The 21,853-nt window shown below is 38.4% G+C and overlaps 1 protein-coding gene across 1 annotated transcript in view; it reads right to left on the reverse strand.

Annotated features, from left to right (window-relative positions):
* Positions 1-2,058: 2,058 nt before the first annotated feature.
* Positions 2,059-21,853, reverse strand: part of HHIPL2 (HHIP like 2) — a 772,856-nt gene continuing 753,061 nt past the window's right edge. Inside the window, exon 9 of the mRNA XM_044057856.1 lies at positions 2,059-3,493. Coding sequence (XP_043913791.1) covers positions 2,703-3,493 — 791 coding nt within the window. The 3' untranslated portion in view covers positions 2,059-2,702. The remainder of the gene's footprint in view (positions 3,494-21,853) is intronic.

Here is a 21,853-nt window from a genome sequence, read left to right on the forward strand (position 1 = left end):
AAAAAAAACTCCTGAAACATATGTATTTGGGAGACTAGATGGAATCTAAGCTTTCCTCCAGGAGTCAATCACACCTTCATATTCCACAATCACTTATTTGTAGGTTTATCTCATGATAGTTTTTGGTTTTGCATGCTGGATAACCCCAGGACAGTGTGGGTTCTACTCGTGTGTTTGATATGTCTGACTTCTGATAATGGAATGTGTCAAGTGTTGGGTGCACTGGGAATGGGTGGTAGGAATAATCACCTCAGTGACTACAGATTTATGACATCCATTTACCAGAGTCATATCATACCTTTACACTGAAAATATCACTTGTAAAGATACACTAGTGAGTAATGATTTACACAATGTAAGTTCAGTATCTGATCAAACACTTCTGCCAGAATTTTGACTTAGAGTTAACATTGCCCAAGCTCCAATGACAACTGGCATAAATATTTTCTAAAAGTAAGTGTGATAATTTGCACACCAAACAACTTTGGGTTATCAATAAACTCATGTTTCTAATATTCTTGCTTTGCAACTTTAATCTATCTTTTACAAAAGCTGAGAAGCCTAAGGCTTCTAAATCTCTTCTGATGATCAATAGCTAATTAATTGCAGACAGCAATTTTTAACTACAGCTTCTCATTTATCCAGACCTGTAGAACTGCAAATGTTAATTTTAGAAATACGATCATGTAATTCTGGCAAATAGGCAAGTAAATGAAGAATATTTTGCAGTACAACATTAAGAGCTTTACAGTTATCTATATAACACATATTTGACAATCATATCAACAGAAATATGATGTTTTAATTATACTGAATTTGAACTTGGACTATTACAGTTTATGCATACCGTATTACATGTGTAATGCCATTTATATGCCATTTTCAAGTATCTGATATCCAGATTGCAACACCTTGGTTGCACACACACACACACACACACACACACACACACACGCACACACGCACACACACACACACAATGGAGAATAGTGTTTTAATTTTCACTACTCAGTAGCATCATCATTGCCCTATACATCTTTCTTTGTTAACCACATATGAAACTCCCACTGCCTCAGTCTGAAGATTTTAAATATTGCTTTTATAAAGTTAGAAAATTGCTACAATAACAGGTTTTGCTTTCATAGGTATCTTCTGAAGGATATGAAGTCTCAAACTCAAATCCATCCTTCCATCCATCCATGCATCCATCCACAACCCCTTTTTCCCATTTTTGCACATGCGGTCGGGGTGTCACTTCAACAGAGACAATCATCTAGAGACAACGTTTACACTGCCAGGTGGCTAGCCCTGCTGCAGCAGTTCTTCCACACCACACACTTACATGTACACTCACACCTATGGCCAACTTAGAATGTCCAGTCCACCTACTGCATATCTTTGAAATGTGGGAGGAAACTGGAGCACCCAAAGGAATCCTACACAAACACAGGGAGGACATGCAGACTCTGCACAGAAGACACCCCAGCCAAGAACTGAACCAGGGAACATCTTGCTGTGAGGTGACAATGATATCTGCTGTATCACTGTGCTTCCCTAATCAAACTCAAATGTATGCCATTATTTAGTGAGTTTAACCCTCGATGATTTGCCAGAAAACCACATCTCAAGATGAACAGACCATAAATATGAGGCAAAAATCTGGACATTCTGTAAAATATGAACAGTTGAGAGTTACATTTCTGTGATTTCACATTTATAACAGATTGCTTCTTTTTAAGGCAGTGCATCACTGTATTTGATGACTGGATGACTTTATTTGTGGAGTTGCTAACATTTATAAGTGAACTTTGATTTGCATACTACAGTATTAGAAAACAGTTGCAGTTACCAATATAATTATATATTTTTAATTATTTTTAGATTGCATCATTATAAAGTCATCACAGAGGTTTTAATAGCCCTCACCTGTTATTTCCATAAAGAGAAGTTCAGGCAAGAGATTTAACCAAAAATAAACTTGTTTGGTTAAATCTCTTGCTTGAACTTCAACCAAACAAGTTTTTTAAATCACTTCTGAAAAGAGGCACTTGTGTCCAGTGGTCTTATGTTGTTTAAAAGATTTAAAAAAATGAAAAAAAAAAAACTAAATTGTATACGACAGTACACTTCACCGTTATTTTTAATTAATAACATGAAGCACATAAGTCTAAGCCTGTGCACATTTACAGAAGATAGGCACTACCAACATTACAATATGATGTTCTAAATTTCAAATTATGAATGGCAAATGATACAATATTCTGAAAAAATGTAATGACTGTAAATGTATTAACTGAAGACCATAAAATGATTCATAATTGACAAATATTTGCATGTTCTTGCAAGGTCCAGCTTGCAGACATAGAAATCTAAGATCAGTACATCTGGGAAAGACATGTCATGCAGTCAGATATACACAAATGTTTTCCTAAATTATTTATGATATGAGTACTTCCATCTGTTCTGGTATTCTTTACCTAAAATACATTAACAATAAAGTAATAGTTTTACACAACTATGGTTACTCCTTATAGCTATGTAGTGAATTCAGCAGCCTGCTTGCTATAACAAAACTATGGAGATGGTTCTCTAGTACAGTCAGAACAACGCAAATTTCCTGAGAAAAACTGCACATCTGTTGAGTCCAAATGTACACATAGGATGATATTTTGCATTAGATTGCCTAAATTGAAATATTTAGCTTACTGTGGTCTTTTAGTAGGTCTGATATTCTTTCTTTCTTTTGGGTTCTTATTTCCTGCTGGACTTTTAGCTTGCCTGCTCTTGTGTTCCATACCTGTTTTATTATTCACATTCTTGTCTTCTTTCACTGGGGCTTTATTTATAGCTGTATGAATAATGCCCTTGGCATTACTAGCCTTTAAATCCTTCTTCTCTGATGATTCAGATCTAAATTTCTTTGAAGACATCTTTGAAAAATCAGTTTTCTTTGGAGAAAGCTTAGAACTATCATACTTCTTTTGTTTTGCCACAATGTTCTGCTTGATCTTTGGTTTCTTGGTTGTAGCTATCATTTTCACATTTTTCTTTTCCTTCTGTTTAGCATGCATTCCTTTAACTGTGGTATGCTGAGTTGATTTAAATGATTGTCCTACACTGGATTTAGTTGGCTTGACTTTCAAAAGTTTAGGAATGGCAGGAGGTAAAAATAAAGTGCTGATAGTTTTTTCTTCAGCTGATTTTTGAAACAGTTTTTTTGATGCATATTTCTTTGTGGATCCTTTTCTGGGTTTACCTATCAGTGGTCTTCTAGTTGTGAAATTTGTTTCAGCAGGTGTGTGTACTGTAGCAAAAGTAGTTCTTGCATATGGTCGTTTTGTAGAAAATGGGATTCTAGTAGGTGTTTGCAGTGTAAATTTAACCTTTGACACTATGGGAGTTGGAAATATTGCTTTTTGCTCTGGAAAAATAAACTTTGCTTTGTGCAGTGGAGGTTTTGTGGGAAGTATCTCATTCACATCAATGATGGTTTCTGCAACAATGAAAGGCAATGTTATAAGAAAGCAACTTACATACACACTTATTTATATAAAGAGAGATGACTACAAGCATGAAAAACACAATTGATATAAACAATACAATTATAATATGTCTTCCCAATTTCTTGCAAGGAGTCAGATACAGAAGCCCCAGCATAAGAGGCAAAGACTAGGTTGCTGAACTTTTATCACATCACAGAGTCAGTTATTTTTTCACAATCTGCCCAACCTAAGAAGTCAGACTCTGACTGACTCCCAGGCCAGTAAATATTGGTTGCTACAGACAATTCTCTGTATATACACAAAATAAACTTCAGGTTACACTGCCACTAAAGATAAAGGAGAAAAACAACATGACAGAGAAGTTACAGCTGTGTCATCATTTCTATGAAGTAATGGTTCTTTAAATTATTCTACTTTGCTTAAGGTGTTTACCTCAAGACACAAGGTAAAGGGTTTGACTCTCATTTCAAACATATTTGGGATGTATGGCTAGGCTTAAAAAGGCCCATGTGGTTGTTAGCCTAGTATATTCCTATGAACCTAAGAACCCATCATAGCTCAACTACTACCTATAGGGTAGACTGACTCCTCAACAGGCTAAACCCTTTCCATGGAGGGCTATCAGATGTAACCCAACAAAGTGACACAGGAGAGTATATCCTTTAAATGTGGCTTTATTTCAGAAGTAAAGCACATTTACATCTTCTTTACTCTGTGTGGCTCTTTAGTTTGAGCCAAATAGTGCAAACAAGGAGTACATTTTTATGGATGAAAAGAAAAGGAAAAGTATCTAAGTCTGCATCTTCGACAAACAGAAGCACAGACAACTCAAGTGTTTTTACGAGACATAGCAATTAAATGCATAGGTATTCTCGTGCTAGTAAACCCATTAAGAGAAAGTGATGGTTGTGGACATATGCCAGGAATTCTTATGGCATTACTAACACAGAGTAAAATGTGACTCCAATACTCTACCTACATAATTCATACCCATATAACAACAGAAACTGGAAACTAAGGCAGCAGTCATTATTTTCCTGATCAAGACTGAATCAATAATGCCTACCATCTTATGGTTATACTAACACTCCAACTAGTTTTCAAATAATTAAACAATTTTAAAGCTATATACTAAATGATCACATAAAATTATTTCCTATTATTTCTTATATTTAAAACTGTCTTTACAAAACACACTGATTAAGATGTGTATTAAGCCAAGTCCAGCTTTTCATTTGCACTTTGAAGTACAAAGTTTATAAGTGATTTTTCACAAATGTGGAAATCATTGAGTATCTTATGAATTAAGAGGTATTCTGGAACAAAAAGGTTTCTCTTTTAGGTACTAAATGTATGAATTATAGACCATATGCCAGCATTTTCAAAATGTATTGTTTGAGTCTTCTCTGTCCTTAAATTTGATCATTCATAGCCCAATTTATTTGCCTATTTTCCATAATAAATAACATGTCCAGCACTACAGAATTACAGTAACGAATACAACATATTTTAAAGAATGAGCTTTATTAATGAATTAACCAACCCCAATTATTCCAGAAAATGCAGTCTGAATGCATGGTACATATATATTTTCTCTAGCAGTTGCTTCTTTTCCACAAAAAGTTATTAGATCTTCAGAAAATCCATAGGAATCAACCCAATACCAGAGTTGCATGATATTAATAAGGAATCTAATAATATAGTTTCATGTTTGTGGCTTATATGTTTTAATGTGTGTATGGTTGACGTTATGTAATCTTACTGAGTTCTTTGGTTTTATACAGTTATTGCTTTTCATTTTTATTGCAATGGTGCTTTGTTAGAAAGCACTTAAAACTTGAACTCAAAGAAAGGGTATATCTATGCAACTACATATTTTCATAACTAATACATTTTCCTGTTGAACCAAGCCTTTGATATCACACATGCATAATTTGAAAATCTAGGCACTAGCTACATTCTGTACATGTTGACCTGGGCCCATTTCCTTAAATTTTATAATTTTAAGTATGTACTAACCTAAACTAAGGAAATCTCACTTTATTACTGCTGATTTGTTTGTTCCCAAACTAACCATTTAGTATTATTTATTTTTTATTCCCCATACTTCATTCATTTAGTTACATTACTCTTATGGCATTTATTAATTCTATCACTTCTTCAGCTTGAGAGGAATTTTGTTACATTTTCAGTTTCGTGTTATTACTTTTTAGCTATTAATAATAACAATTCACTAGCTATTTGGCATACAGCCTTTTTTCCTTCTGGAAACCAAAGCAACATCATATGTATGTTTTTTGTAACTCAAAGAATCTGCTGAGAATCTTACTTATCAAATTCTGTATCAACATTTTTTATCTATCCAACTTCTCACATGACCAAGAATATGTTCCCAGTGTTCCGTCTGGTCTATATTACATCTCCAGCAATTTTTAGTTGCTCTTTGAAACATTTTATGCAATGCAAATGGAGTATAAATGTATTTATGCAAACATTTCCACCCAACTATTCTGAATTTTCTGGATTTAGTGACTGTCCTAGGAACTGAATGTGCTCATGCCATTCTGTGTATTGCAGGAAATTTCCAGTAATTTATTTCCAGTCTGTCTTTGCTTTCCCTGTAACATTATTATTCCTTAATCTCTGATAAATCCTACTGATTCATTTCCTGGTCTGTCTAACTTTTAACATAAATTATATTAACACTGGTATTATCTGGTCCATTTCTTTAACTTCTCTACTATGTTTCATATAAGATGTTTTTAATGCCATATACTTGACAATCTTATTGTCCTTGAAAGCAAATCTGCCCTTTGCTTGTTTTCAGACAAGTTATCATACCTCAGTATCTCTTGTATTTAGGTTAAAGCATGATATTTTGCTCTTTATGCTTCTTTCCTATCCCAAGCGGGCGGAGCTCCTCTTTCCAGTTTTATTGTGGTTTAGTTATTAATACTGCATTAACCACTTTCCTACTACTTACCAAGATTGAGTTTTCTTTATACTCTAGCACAAATATTGACCAAACACTTAATTTCTGAACCATTGTATTGTTACCTAACTGATTATGAGACATCAATTTCTGCTTCAAAGTATAATTTTCTTTCTGTAGCAGATATGTTAATCTTAACAGAGCAGCTTTGTGGTAGGTCTTTACATATGATATCACTAATCCACCTTGCTGTACTAATGTGATCATTTTGACCCATCTGACTCTAGGCTTTTTGTTGTCCCATATAAACAATTTCCTTTTATAGACTTCCCCAGAAAGCTATTTCAGGGTCATACACAAAGGCTTACCTTATAAATAAGATTAGGGATACTACAGACATCTTTAAAACTAAAACTTTATATTCCAAGTCCAGATATAGCAATCCATATTTTCTTAAGGTTATAATTGTTCCTTTACATCTGTCCATGTCACTTTTGATGCTTGATCTTCCTATTGATCCATACTCCCAAGTAAAAAATCTTATAGTGCCCCCATAGATAGGGGACCTCCTGTACTAGATCATAAGATGGTGTACAATGCACTGGTGTTGCCTTTTTTATTTCCCATTATCTTATACAATGAAATATATATATTATCACTGATTCCTTTTACATCCTTGAATATAGCTCTGTCTTATTTTCTATGCTAAGGGCTCCAAGTAGGGATTAAAAGCTAATGAGGATAATGGACATCCCTGCCTTGTACCTCTCCCTCATCTTATTGGTTGTGTAAGTTTTCCTGTGATATTTATATACACCTTGGAATTTGTAAATATTTGAACAGCAGTCTTTATATATTTGAGCATTAATTCTATCAATTCATTCAGTAAACCAAATTTAATCATGATTTCTCATAACAAATCCCAGTTGATAAAGTTAAATACTTTTTCAGCATTTAAGCTCCCTAATAATAGTGAGGTTACCTTTTTCCTTCTCATTTTCTTGTATTATAGAGGTTCTTAAAATCTTAACCCACGTCTGCCTGCCTGGTACAAAACTACTTTGATCCATGTCTATTAATTTTAAAAGATATACTGCTAGCCTAGTTGCTAATATTGAAGCAAATACTTAATAATAATGACTGAAAGCTGATATAGGTCTATAAGAGGATGTACTTCTGCTATAAGGGTGTTATCAGAGTTTTTGCTTCTTGCTCATCTAGTTTGGGTAATATTAGTCCTGGCATGAATTCAGTTAATCTGTCCTCCCAACCTGCTCTATCACTTTGTTTTCCTATATTAAGTCTTCTTCTTAAGATCCAAAGAATTCCCTTAGTATATTTTCTACATCTGTTGGGTTGATGTGTATTTGTCCTGTTCTTCTATCCTTCACTTTCACATGCCCCTTATTACTTTTTGTTGTCTCAACTTTCTTGCTAGTAACTTCTGTATCTTTGTAGAGTTTTCAAAATAAAAATGTTGTAAAGAGGCTCTCTTGTGTTCACAAATTTCCAACAAGTAATCCTATTTCATTGCTTTAACCTTCTTAATCTTTTCCCTAAGGTTCTGGTTTTAGTGGCCTTCCTGTCCTTGCAACTCTGCTAATGACTTAAGGCACCAGCAATTAATATTACATTTTAATATGCAAATTCTTCAGGAATTATACCAACCATTATCAATACTATGGTCTCATCATCCCCCCATGTGGAAGCTTTGTCTGAGCGTTCTGTTGATTTCAACCATCTAGTCCATTGAAAGTGAACTCTCGTTCCCTGCAATCAATTTCTGATACTATGGTACATTATATAAATTAAATTAAGTGTTCTAAGCTATTGCAGCTTAAATCACTGAAATTAACAAAACTATTTAAATTAACGAAATAGCTTTAAGCCATTGTAGTCAAAACGGCTTGTTGTAACTAGGCCACACATGTGGCGCGTATTCTGAACACTCAGGAAACCCTTCATACCTGCTCATACCAAGGTACGGCTAGATGATAAAGTGCCTTACGTGTAAAATCAGCCTAAATGTACTATGAATAATTTTTCGCTGTGTAACAGCTTGACTGACCACTATACTGAATCCACCATTGTGGTCTTGCTCAATTTGTGCATAGCCCATATCCTTCCTTTACCTGTGGTCCTGCTTAATGTTCTACTTTATAATGATAGCAACTCCCTACTAGCCTCCACATTAAGGTTTGAATAAGGCTTGCCCCCCAACCATAGTCCTACTTATTTCTAGTGCTTTTTTTTATCAGATCCATAGCTAACAACTATTTATAATATAAAGAAAGAATTACCTATGCTACCTTGGATGTTTGCATACAGCTTTAATTTACAATCAATGGTTGAACTGCTTTAAGGATTACCTTTTCACAATTTGTAGTTCCTTTGCACCTAGCTTGTATGTTTATCCTAGTTGATAGTTATAGTCATGTTTTAATTACCTTCAATGAATTTCATATTTTATTATAATCATGCCTATAATGCCTACAGGAATTGCATTTAATTTCATTAGTAAATATGTCTGAATGTACATGTTTTATCTCTACTATTGCTAGCTTTACTGCCTTGATACCTGTGCTAACTCTGCTCTCTCCTCTTCATTTATCTCCTTTTCTCCCCAAAGTACCCAGCTCAACTTTGTCCTGAACTTGCCCTAGCCAAAACCTACCAGGTGATACAAGAACCCTTACAATCTCCAGTGGCCTCATCTATTTGACTCATTTTCTCTGCACCCTCCATCAAGGAAGGAAGAAAGTATGTTATGGACTTAGTCCCATTTGCACAATAGGCCTCTGTCTACTATTTTTATCAGGGCCCTATAGTTTGCTACAAGCTTGAGTATCCAGCAGCCTTAACCTTACCCTTCCAGCTACCCTACAGCCAACACACCTTGTCACTTATACTAACCTACTCTTACTTAGCATCTCACCTTCCATACTTCTTCTCTAATCAGCTCTCCCACTCACTTTCCTACATTTACTAGATCTGCCCACTAGGTGGCACCCTTATACTATTCCCTTCACTACCCCTCTTCTCTGTCCTGCCTCTGTAAATGCAATATATTTCTTCCTATTATCTATCCTCATTCCATCCTTTTACACTGCCTCTCTCCCTGTCCTACCCCTGCAATCTGTTCTATACTGTACTGTTCTTGACCTGCTCATCTTCCTACTTCACCTTTGTGCTGAAACAGTATTCTTCCCTCCTCTAACTTTCGTTCCTTTGGCTTCTGTGTCATTCTAAACATCTCCTACTCACGTCCTACCTCACTTACCTATAGTTACCTGTATTTCTGATTGTTTCTTCTCCTGTTTCTCCTCCAATTGTCTCAACCCGCTCCGTTCGCCCTGCGGGCTCACTCCGCTCCCCACCCTACCCCCAAATTCCACCCACCCCCAGGGGTCCTACTCTTATACCTATCAGACCACACCCCCTCACCTTTCCATCAATAACTATCTCATCTCCATTATCCATTCTTCTCTATTTCTCCCACGCTTTTCTCCACCACTTCCTATCCCTCCCACCATTATACCTTTTCCATACAACTACTTCACATCTACTGTTTAGTAATAATTTTATAACTACTATGGCAATAACTAAACCTTCTAACATACTCCTCTTACAAAGCTTACTCATACTCACACTTCTGCCTACTCTAACTCTAGCATACCTGCTAACCTCCTATGAGCATCTAGCACAGTCACACATCCTGTACCCCACCAAACAATTGACCACTTCTTCTCTACCCTCTCATACTGAACATTTCAACATAACTTTCACTCCCAGCTATCTACCACCCAAATACCATAGGACAGCCCACATTAGATATAACCTCCCAAATACAAGAAGACATCCTTTCCTTCTCAGTAAATATACTCAGACTAGATATTTAACACTACTCCTCCCCCTAAAGGATGGAGAAATTCACCCAAATCCCGGACCAAACACCTCCACCACTACTCAACTCATTACCCCAAAACCTCTACCATCCATATACTAAAAAAAACACCCAACTCACTACTAATAGCTCATCTCAACACACGTAGTATCAATAACAAAATTACACAACTCCATGCTCTCCTGGAACTCTACTCCTTTGATATTTTGTGTCTAACAGAAACTTGGTTAAAACCCATAACTACAGACAATGAAGTTACCCCACCTGGTTACAACATCTTACGTCTCGACCGTGTAGCCAAGAAAGGTGGTGGAGTAGCAGTTTTATTTAAATCTGATTTTCAAATTACAACTTTCCACCAAAATCCTCCCCATGTCTCTAACGCTGAAATACTTATTACCAAGCTTCAGCTAAACTCTGTTAAATCTATCTATATTATCTGCATCTATGTTCCTCCAGGCAATAACATTACTACTATTGAAAACATACTCTGTTGGTTATCTCAAAACCTCCCCCAAAAGACCATCATTCTTGGTGATTTCAACATTGATTGGAAATGTTGCAACAATAACTACCCCACTACCCATATTAATCTCTATGGGTTTACACAAATTATCACCTCACCCACTAGAATTAACAAGACCAATAAGAAAGAAAGTACCTTAGACTGGATACTCATCAATAATCAACCCCAGATCTACAATTCTGGAACCCTCCCAGACAATGTAAGCGACCACTTTCCAACCTATGCTATTAGGCTTAAAACCAACCCACATTCCAAACCCATATTTAGAACAATTAGAACCAGGAAAAACTTCAATCTCGATTTATTCTTAACTGAACTTAAAGCTTGTAATTGGTCCCCATTAAAACAACTTTCCCTTGATGAAGCTGTTGATTACTTCAATGCTAATTTCCTAGCCATCCTTAACCAACACGCTCCTACCCGCTCTATTAGGACAAAAACCAAACCTGCTCCATGGCTTTCTAAGGAAACTAAGCAAAAACTCCATCTCAGAAATAAATACTGGCACAGATCACGCATAACTAAGAACCCCATTGACCTCCAAAACTTTAAACAATTGAGAAATGAAACAAAAAAAGCCATAATGTCTGATAAACAAAACTACTACCTACATTCGCAGCAAACCCACCATAATAAACCACAAAAATTCTGGGCAAGCATTAATGAACTATTATACCCCGGTCAATCTATTACACCAAATCCACAAGGCTCTGACCACAACAACCCCAACCAAACTGCCAATGCCTTTAATACCTTTTTCACCAAAACTATTCAAACTCTAGCCAGTCAACTCTCTCCACAAAATTCAACCACATCTAAGTCTGAATCCAACCCACCTCCTCCATTTCACTTCCAACCTTTCCCTACAGCTTTTATTCTCACCCTTATACAAAAACTTAAACCTTGTACTCCCTCTGCTGAAAAACTACCTGCAGAATACTTACAGTTAGCAGCCAAATCTATTGCCTACCCCATCTCCATTCTCATCAATAGAAGCATTACTGAAGGATACGTCCCCAATCTTTGGAAAGTCTCACATATTATTCCCCTTCATAAGGGGGGAGACTCCACTGACCTTTCCAACTATCGTCCCATAGCCCCTTTATCTAAGGTTATGGAAAGGTGCATCCATAGGCAATTACTAGACCACCTTCTCCATAATAACCTGCTCTCCAACTCCCAACATGGCTTCAGACCTTCCCACAGCACTACTACTGCCCTCCTCTCCTTCATGGACACCATCAACAAAAAACGCAACCTTAACATGCTCTCCTCTGCATTTTTCATTGACCTGTCCAAAGCTTTTGACATGGTAAATCACAATATACTCATAAACATTCTGAAATCTCTGTCACTTGACACACTAGCTATAAAATGGTTCCTATCCTACTTAAATAGCAGACATCAAGCTGTGCTCTGGAATACCACTCTTTCTTCCCAACTACCCGTTAATATTGGTGTCCCTCAAGGGTCCATACTAGGCCCACTCCTATTTTCCTTATTCATCAATGACCTTCACGAAGCAGTTCCCCAAGTTACATGCATACAATATGCAGATGATTCTACACTTATAATGCTCAGCCACATCTGAATCTGAACTTCACTTCCTTACACAGAACTTATTTAGCTCAGTAGAACTATGGTTTACAAAATGCTGTCTCATACTAAACCCCCAAAAAACTAAACTTCTACTTTTTACACCTACCAATAAATCTCCACCAATTGACTTCACTATAGCTTCCAATAATAGCACTGTTATATCCCAGGATCTTACTACCAAACTGCTAGGTATCACCATAGACAACAACCTTAACTTTGACACTCATATTAATAATACCTTGAAAACAACTAACAGAAAAATAGGCTCTCTATACAAGATCAAACCCTTCCTCACTCCTGCAACTAGAATAACTATCGCCTGCACCCATCTAATCTCTACCCTACTCTATGCCTCTCCCATTTTCACTATCCTGTCAAAAAATAACCTTAAAAAACTAGAAAACTCCTACAACAACATAGCCAGATTTGCCACTGGTAACCCTTTTAAAACATACCACCGTATTAATCTAAAATACCTAGGGTGGCTTGAATTACAGCAACAGCTAAAATATAATCAACTGACCGTTGCCCATACCGTTGCCCATAAAATTCTTTATCATCCTGCGAAGACACCCATACTATCTAACCTTCTTCATCCATACAATAACCTGAAATCCCTAAGATCTTCACAAAAAATCCTCATAAATATTAACAAATCAAACAATAGAGCTGGAGACTCTTTCTTCACTAATACTGTTGGGAAAATCTGGAACTTACTCCCCAGTGAACTTTCGACACTTCCCTCTATTTCCTTGTTCAAAAATAAACTTAAGCTCTTCCTTAAAACACACTGGATGTGCCCCTGTACTAAACCTGACTAACATACATGCTCTCACTACTTGTTTCAACCCCACCTTATATGCTCTAGCTACCTGTTTCTACCTCACTGTCTCAGCTCAGTAACAATCTCATCAGAATTCAACTACCATTCTACCTCTACTACCTAGCCTTACCTATTAGTATACGCTCATAAAAGTTCCAGTCTTCACGATTAGAATTTTCTTACTCAACTTCTATTCCAGTCTTACTTTCCTTTTTTCCCCTTCTTATATCTAGAATTATATTATGTGTTTTACTATCAATCTTTCTGAACAGTTAAAATGCAGCCTCATGATAAATTGTATTATGTTTAGTCAATATTTTGTGTTATGTACTCTATATACCTGTAACCACTTTTTAGCTAATACTGTTTTAGTTATGATTAATGTAGTCGATCTCATATATGTACTTCTGTAGATATGTACTGTAATTGAACTTTGGAGCTTATCTCCCCCGGCCTCTACTGAAAATGGACATATATCCAACTAGACTAGCCCGGTCAACAAATGTAAAATAAAATAAATAAATAAATAAATAAATAAATAAATAAATAAATAAATAAATTGTGTGAACTGCTACAACTTTCTTTTCTAATTCAGAATTCAAAGTGTTGAAACTACAAGTCATGTCAGTAAATACACATGCCCTGGGATGTGTACAAGGTGATGCATGGTGAGCAGTGTCGCTTACTGCATATTTGTGCCGCCCACTGCATTTAAATAGAAATAAGCAAGGTGTTGCCAATGAGAAAACCATGTAAGTGAACATGGATATCAATCCTGTTTAAATCAAAGCACTGAAGGTCCCCGGTTTTGCACTGAATGCCACAGTGATCATCAGGGTTTAATAGATGTCTTGCACTAAGAGATTGATAGCAATCTGGACAAAGGCCAACATACTGGTGGGACAATGACCCAGAAATAAGGACATATTTGACATATTTGCTCTTTAGAAATGTGCTAGAATAATCAGGGGTTTGTGTTAAGATACAGGTTCGGAAGGATTTAAAGTCTGAAACTCAAATGTATGTAATTATCGAGTCGCATCCATCTTGAGATCATCCCAGTGATATGGCAGAAAACCACAAATTTGATACGGAACACACCAAAAGATAAAAAGACAAAAATATGGACATTCTGTGAAAATCTGGATAGCTGAGAGGTATGATTGTTAAGTATATGATCCAAACACAGTACAGGACAATGTATTTACAGTGCAGATTATTGTGAAATCCCATTCCTGGCAATCTGTACTGAAGTTGTGCAAATGATCTGCAAGGGTACATGGACTGCCATGTAAAATAAACACTCAGGGGAAGTGTGTGCATTGAATAGGGATACACAGATGAATTGTAGTAATGAACATAGGGAAAGAGGACAAGTGAAATAACTTAATGTACAGCAGAAGAGGGCATGTCAATGGAAGACAGCTGTAGCAGCAATACCAGTCACATATTAATATGGTACAGTAGGGACCGCACACTGAAAATGTGTATTATGTGACTGTCACAGAAGGTGACATAACAATGGGGAGGATGTCTGTGTGAGATAAGTATCCTCACATGAATAATGTAGAGGACATCTATCAGGGATGCTACATACAACTGAGGTAGGGTGCATATTGTGAAGCTGTGCAAACTGATTTGCCTGATAAGAGTTGAATCTCAGCAGGTCTCCAGCAAGTGGCATATAGGTAAAGCTCATGGACAACATTAAAAGAAGCACCCACAATCATGGACAATATTAGAATAATACCAAACTGTGATCTAATGCCTCTGACATAACATATGTGATTTAGATTGATCAGACATGGTTCTGCATAAACACACTTGTACAACTATTATGACATGTCTGCACTCTATAAGGGTAATCAAGCACACTGTCCTGGCATTGTAACATCTGCTGCAGGTGTTAGGAAGGACACTGCTATATCTGTATGTGACATAATGATCAATACAGACTAGCTGACTGGTGTGCATGCCATATACATATGGCACAATACACACTGTCACGAATGTTATCCATGCCATTAATGTTGTCAAACACCTATGTGTGTACTGTGTGCATTACCTGAACAGGTATCACACATGCATCTGGCATAACAACTTGATAGGGGTTCCGCATCATCACACAGTAAAATTTATGCCACAAAAATAATAACCTAGGTATGGCCAATAAGATGTGTGACAGCACACTGTGACAAAGGTGGTACACTTCAGTTGCACATCACTGGAAGATGTACAGGGCGGTACATGAAGGAGGCTGCATTGTGCTCAGTTAGTGGTGTGATAAAGGCTGTGAAATATGGAGATATTACGGCCTCTGATGGGATGTCCTTTACATACTTAGTAGTTGTGTTGTATACAAGGGAATAGTCAGCACTGTGACCACATGCTGGTGGACATTCCACTTACCATCTACACCAGGACACAGGTCACATACCTACTGGTCTGATCATAGGGAGTGATGTCTACATTAAACCTGGATTGTGTTTTCCTGACATAACAAATTCTCACATTTTCTTGTTATTGCAGGTGTTGTCATGGCTGTGGTAGCAATCTTTGGTGTGTGTTGATACTGTCTGTATTATACTAATATAGAGCTGGAGTCAGTGATTGCCCACAACCTGTAGTCCTTAAGGCAGCTGTTTGGACATCTGTGATTTTAAATAATGGATAGGAAAGGGCCTAACAGACAGTCCTGATGTATGGACCTCATCACTGGACCCAAGATATAGGTCACTTCACACATGTAAATATATTTAGATGACATATATGTGATACATTGATCTACCCACTTGGTGATGTAGGTGTAAATGGCCACATCTGACAGTGATGAGTGAATACCTCAGTGTGAATTTGTGTCAAATGCCTTGGTCTTGTCAAATTTAAAAGGATGACAGAGTTTACATCATGCATGCCCTTGATAACCTCTTTGAGGACATCTAACAGATGTAACAGACATGATGTAGCATTACCAACTCACACAGATCTGTTGCATACAGCCAGGATATCACTAGTATCCACTGAGAAAAGGTCCATGATGACATGTTAGTCTACCTCACAGATGAGGAGAGTCAGGATGTCTAAACATGCAAGCAATGGGTGCTCTCCCCCAATTCACATGGATGCATGTTGAAAACACCCTTCTACAGCAACACAGTCTGTGTGGAGGGTGTGTTGAAGTGAGTATTCAACCGTGTCAGGAAAGTGTATGTGATGAGTCCTGTGATAGACGATCTGTGATGTTGCCACAGCCAATTGATTCTGTGTGATAGGCCTTGATGAAGGTAAGACAGTGCATATCCTCAACTGACCTACAGTTTGAACAAAATCCACATGAAGGGATCATTGAGAAACTCTCTCACCTGGGGATTAAACCTCATGTTATTAGATGGGTAACCAATTGGCTCACTGACAGAACACATACTGTGAAAGTTGGCAAATCAACCTGTACCAATGCAGCTGTAATCATTGGTGTACCCCAGGGATCTGTGCTTGGCCCTTTACTGTTTGGAATCTATTTCTCGACAGTTCAGACTACAGTATACAGCCTTTGCCTTACCAAGTTTGCTGATGCTTGCATTATGAGTGCAATCATTCAGTCCACCTATGAGGATAACATACTAACATACTATGGTAGCAGCTAATACAGACAAATGATTGGTGACAAAGTTGCACAGTCTACAAAATAAATGCAAAAATGTGTCTTTATTTTGGCCTACTGCAAAGTGGAAATCCAATGATGCAAGCACTGGGAACACACGTACATAGCAGTCTGAACTTCGACCGCCAAGTGTCCACACTAGTATTGAAAGACTACTCTCCACCTGTGTCCCAAGGTCTCTTATCACACTTTCAGTGTTAAGTAGACTACCGCCTATGTGGTAGTTCATAGGTACAGAGTTTTTACCAAAAGGGATGACAAGGCACTTTTTGGCACTGAGCTTGAGGCCATGGCTTTGACACCAGGCATCTGTCTCAGTGAGATCCTTTTGTAGGATGTCCACATCTTTTGGAGTTTTGATTATGGCTCCTAGTTTGCAGTCATCTGCGAACTTCATTAGCCAAAGACCTTCTGTGTTAGCCTGTACTTCAGAGAAGTAGATACCAAACAGGAAAGGACCCAGGACTGAACCCTGTGGTACTCCACTTGTCACTGGTCTGAAGTTGGATTTGGAGTCTGCTACTTTCACAGTGTGGGTTCTGTCAGCGAGCCAGTTGGCAACCAATCTTGTGACATAGGGATTTATACCTAGTTTAGTGAGTTTATCTATAATTCCAGAGTGGGGGATGGTGTTGAAAGCCTTGGCGAGATCTAGATAGGCTGTGTGAACCACCTTACCCTCATGTACGGCTTTGGTGACTGCTTCAAAGAAGTCTATCAGGTTTAGGAGACATGATCTGCCTTTTACAAACCCGAACTGTGTGGGGTACTGAGTTTGGAGATTACCAATGTAATTGTTTATAAGTTCCATGATGATATGTTCCATAGCCTTGCAGACCAGGCTCATTAGGCTAATGGGGCGGTAGTTTCTGGGGTCTGTGGTGGCTCCCCCTTTGTGGAGTGGGATAACTGTCACTGTGCGCCATTCAGTGGGCACATAGCCTGAGGTGAGGCTATGATTGAACATGGTACTTAGGTGGGGTGCCAGTTCGTTCTGTAGTTCATGTAGAACACAGCCTGGGATGTTGTCAGGTCCCATGGATGCTGTGTTCTTGGCTTTGGATAGTATGTTTTTTATCTGTGCAGCCACGATTACAGGAAAATACAGTTGTGTACACTTACTATAAATGTAGATGTTCGAGTGTATTCACTGTTGCAGTCATTACATTTGGGTAATCTGCTGGCAGGTTGCCCTCAGTCGGCCTGAATTCCAAAGTCTTGGGTCCTGCATCAGTTGCTGTCTTCTCTTCCATGACGTCAGGTCATCAGGGTTATAAAACATGCAGCCGACGCCATTTTCTTTAGTTTTTCTTGCCCCCGATGTCAGGTGTCCCCAAAAAGGTAGCAAAATTATATATATATATATATATATATATATATATATATATATATATACATGCATCAATATAAACTTAACCTTCATCTACAAGCAAATACACCAGAGGGTAGAGAAGGAAAGATAAATTTCAGAATGACAGGGGGATGGAGGGTGGGTAACCTGGACTGCAACAGTGAATACACTCGAACATCTACATTTATGGTAAGTGTACACAACTGTACTATGCTCTTCATGTTTCACTGTTGCAGTCATTACATTTGTGTAGAATCCCAAAGCTATGGTTGGGAAGCTGGAGCTAAATAGCATTAGGTGCGGCTATAAGGCCATGCAGCACTGCAGTGGTAAAGCCTGCCCTGGACTTAGAGTAGAGAGGCAAATTGTAATGCTTTGTAAAGGTGTGAACAGAACTCCAAATAGCAGCCTCTAGAATGTCTTTGGTTGGTACTCCTCTGAAAAAGGCTGCTGAAGTAGCTGCAGCTCTGGTGGAATGAGACCTAATGCCTTTGGGCACAGGTTTACCATGGTGTAAGTAGCAGAAACGGATGGAGTGGCTAATCCACTTTGAAATTGTCTGCTTTGAAATAGCCTTTCCTTCTGATCCTGCAGCATATGACACTAGTAATTGCTCAGTCTTTCTTAGAGCTTTAGTCCTGCTCAAGTAGAATCTTAGCTGTCTGTGTACGTCCAAGGAATGCAGAATTCTCTCCCCCTTGTTCTGCAGATTTGGATAAAAAGATGGCAGATTAATTGTTTGGTTAAGGGCCACACTGCACACCACCTTAGGCATAAAAGTAGGATTTGTCCTCAGAGACACCCTGTCTGGGTAAAATATGATAAAAGGCTCTACAGCCATGAGGGCCTGTAGCTCTGAAACTCTTCTTGCTGAGTAATAGCTAGCAGCAGTTTTCCATGATAAGAACTTTAGATCAGCGGTAGCAGCTGGTTCAAATGGAGGCAGGGTGAGTTTTTCCAACACATAATTGAGGTCCCATGCAGGTAATGGTGATCTTCTAGGAGGCCTTAAATTTTTGGCTCCTCTAAGATACTGCTTTAGTAAAGGATGAGAAAAGATTGGTGGCTCTGTATTGTAATGAGTTGAAATGGCAGAGGCATGGATTTTGATTGATGAGAAGGATAGGCCTTTGTCAAGCATCTCAGTTAAGTATTGTAATATCTGAGGAATATTTGGCTCTACTGTATCAGTTCCTTGTGCTTGATTCCAAGCACAGAATCTCTTCCATTTGTCAGCATAAGATTTTCTAGTACTAGGCCTTCTGGCTTCCAAAATGGCATCCATCACAGCTTTACTGAGAGGTGTTGTTTGTATGACTACATGATTAGCCATGCTGCCAGGTTCAGAGTCTGTAGTTGATTGTGCAAGATCTGATTGTTTTGCTGGGACAGTAGTTGTGGTCTTTGAGTCAAGGTCCAAGCTGGGTATTGAGACAAGTTCCTTAGGATTGGGTACCAGTACTGGCGGGGCCAGTCCGGGGCAATTAATATCATCTTTGGCTTTTCTTGTCTGATTTTTAGGAGGACCTTGGGTAGAAGAGGCAGAGGAAGAAAGGCGTAAACAAATAGGTTTTTCCAACTGAAGGATAGGGCATCCACTTTCCATGCTTGTCTGTGATAAGTCCTTGTGCAGAATCTTTTCAATTGATAATTTTGAGGAGAAGCAAATAGATCTATGTCTGGGCTCCCCCATTTCTCTCTTATCATGTTGAAGATTTGTGGATTTAGTTTCCACTCATGAGGATCCATAAGGTTTCTGCTTAAATCGTCTGCCAGAGTGTTTTGTTTTCCTGGCAGGAATTGAGCTTGAAGATGTATTTGGTAGGTCAAAGCTGTGTCCCACAGTGCCATGGCTAATCTGCAGAGGGGGTACAAGTGTGTGCCCCCTTGCTTGTTTATGTACCACATGACTGTGGTGTTGTCCATCTTTATCAGTAGTTGTCATGGATGAAGTAAGTCCTTGAAGGCTGTTAGGGCATTTTGAACAGCTAGCATCTCTTTCTGGTTGATATGCAGATACATTTGTTTTGGTGTCCATAAACCTTGAATGCATCTTCCTGCCATGTGGGTCCCCCAGGCATAATCTGATGCATCTGTTGTTAAGGTTTGGCTGGCAGGGGGTAGAGTGAAGGGCACTCCCATGTTTTGGTGACATGCCTTTGCGCACCATAGAAACTCTTGTTGCAGGCAGGGAATGAGAGGAATCATTGTTTCCAGACTGTGTGAATGTTGACTCCATAAACTTTTTAGGTACCACTGAAGTTTCCTCATACGCAGTCTTGCATATGGAATTAGTAGGATGCAGGATGCCATAAAGCCCAGAGCCTGCAGAATTTGTCTTGCAGAAGACTGGGTCTTTGTTGCCATCAGTTTGAAGTAAGTAGTCAGTTGCCTTTCTTGTCTGGCATGAGGTAAGCCATCTGGACAGTTGTATCTAAGCTTGCACCCAGGAATGTTATCTTTTGAGAGGGTACCAGTTGTGATTTATTTTCGTTTATTGTGTACCCTAGGCATGTTAGAAGCCTTCTCACAAATGCCAGGTGTCGAAGAAGAGTGTCCTTGTTCTCTGCTTGAATGAGACAGTCGTCCAAGTAAGGATATATTTGTATACTTCTTTGTCTGCAAAATGCAATTACTGGTGCCAGGCACTTTGTAAAGACCCTGGGCGCAGTATATAAGCCAAAGGGCAGTGCAGAGAATTGGTAATGCATAAAGCCAGCCTTGAATCTGAGGTATCTTCTGCACAATTGTCTTATTGGGACATGCAATTTTAGGTCTAAAGTCACCAGCCAAGCATTTTTGCCCAGCATGGGCAGAAGCTGCTGCAAAGTCAGCATTATAAATTTTGGAATGTCCAGGTATGTGTTCAAAATCGATAAATCCAGTATTGGTCGCCAGGCCTTGTCCTTTCTGGGTACCAAGAACAGTCTTGAGTAAAAACCTTGTCCTTTTTCCTGTTCTGGCACTGCCTGAATGGCCCCCATATCCACAAAGGATGTAACCTGTTTCTGGGCCTCTGCCCATTTATTTTTTGGCAGATCTGGCCAACCATTTGCCATTGGCAGAGTGTGGAAATGGAATCTGTACCCCTGTGATACGATGTTTAGTACCCACTTATCCTGTGTTATTAACTGCCAATTTTGAGCAAAACGTGCTAATTTTCCCCCATGGGTGCTGCCAAATGATAAGTGCTTGGTGTAGGCAAAGGGAAGTCATTGGGATTGCTTTCTGAAGGTTTGCGCTTTATCTCCTCCAGATTTGGAGGTGGAAGCGCCCCATTGCTTTGACCTGTATGGATCTTGCTCCTGGTATCTGGAACCCTTAGGGCACCTGGATTTGCCCCTTTGAGCTCTATCTGACACAGGAAAGGACCGATTGTTTGTAGGCCAGTGTCTACTGAATCTTGCTGGCTGCACTTGTAAGAAGTCTTTAACAGTTTGCATAGACTTAGCTTTGTCTTCCATTTTCTTTAGAACCTCTTCTGCCTTAATACCAATCAGAGAGTCATGCTGTAAAAGTGCATCTAGCAATTTGGCTTTAACATGATCAGGTAA

Source organism: Protopterus annectens, chromosome 1.part2 (assembly GCF_019279795.1).
Source record: "Protopterus annectens isolate FY-2018-M chromosome 1.part2, PAN1.0, whole genome shotgun sequence".
NCBI classification, from domain to species: domain Eukaryota; kingdom Metazoa; phylum Chordata; order Ceratodontiformes; family Protopteridae; genus Protopterus; species Protopterus annectens.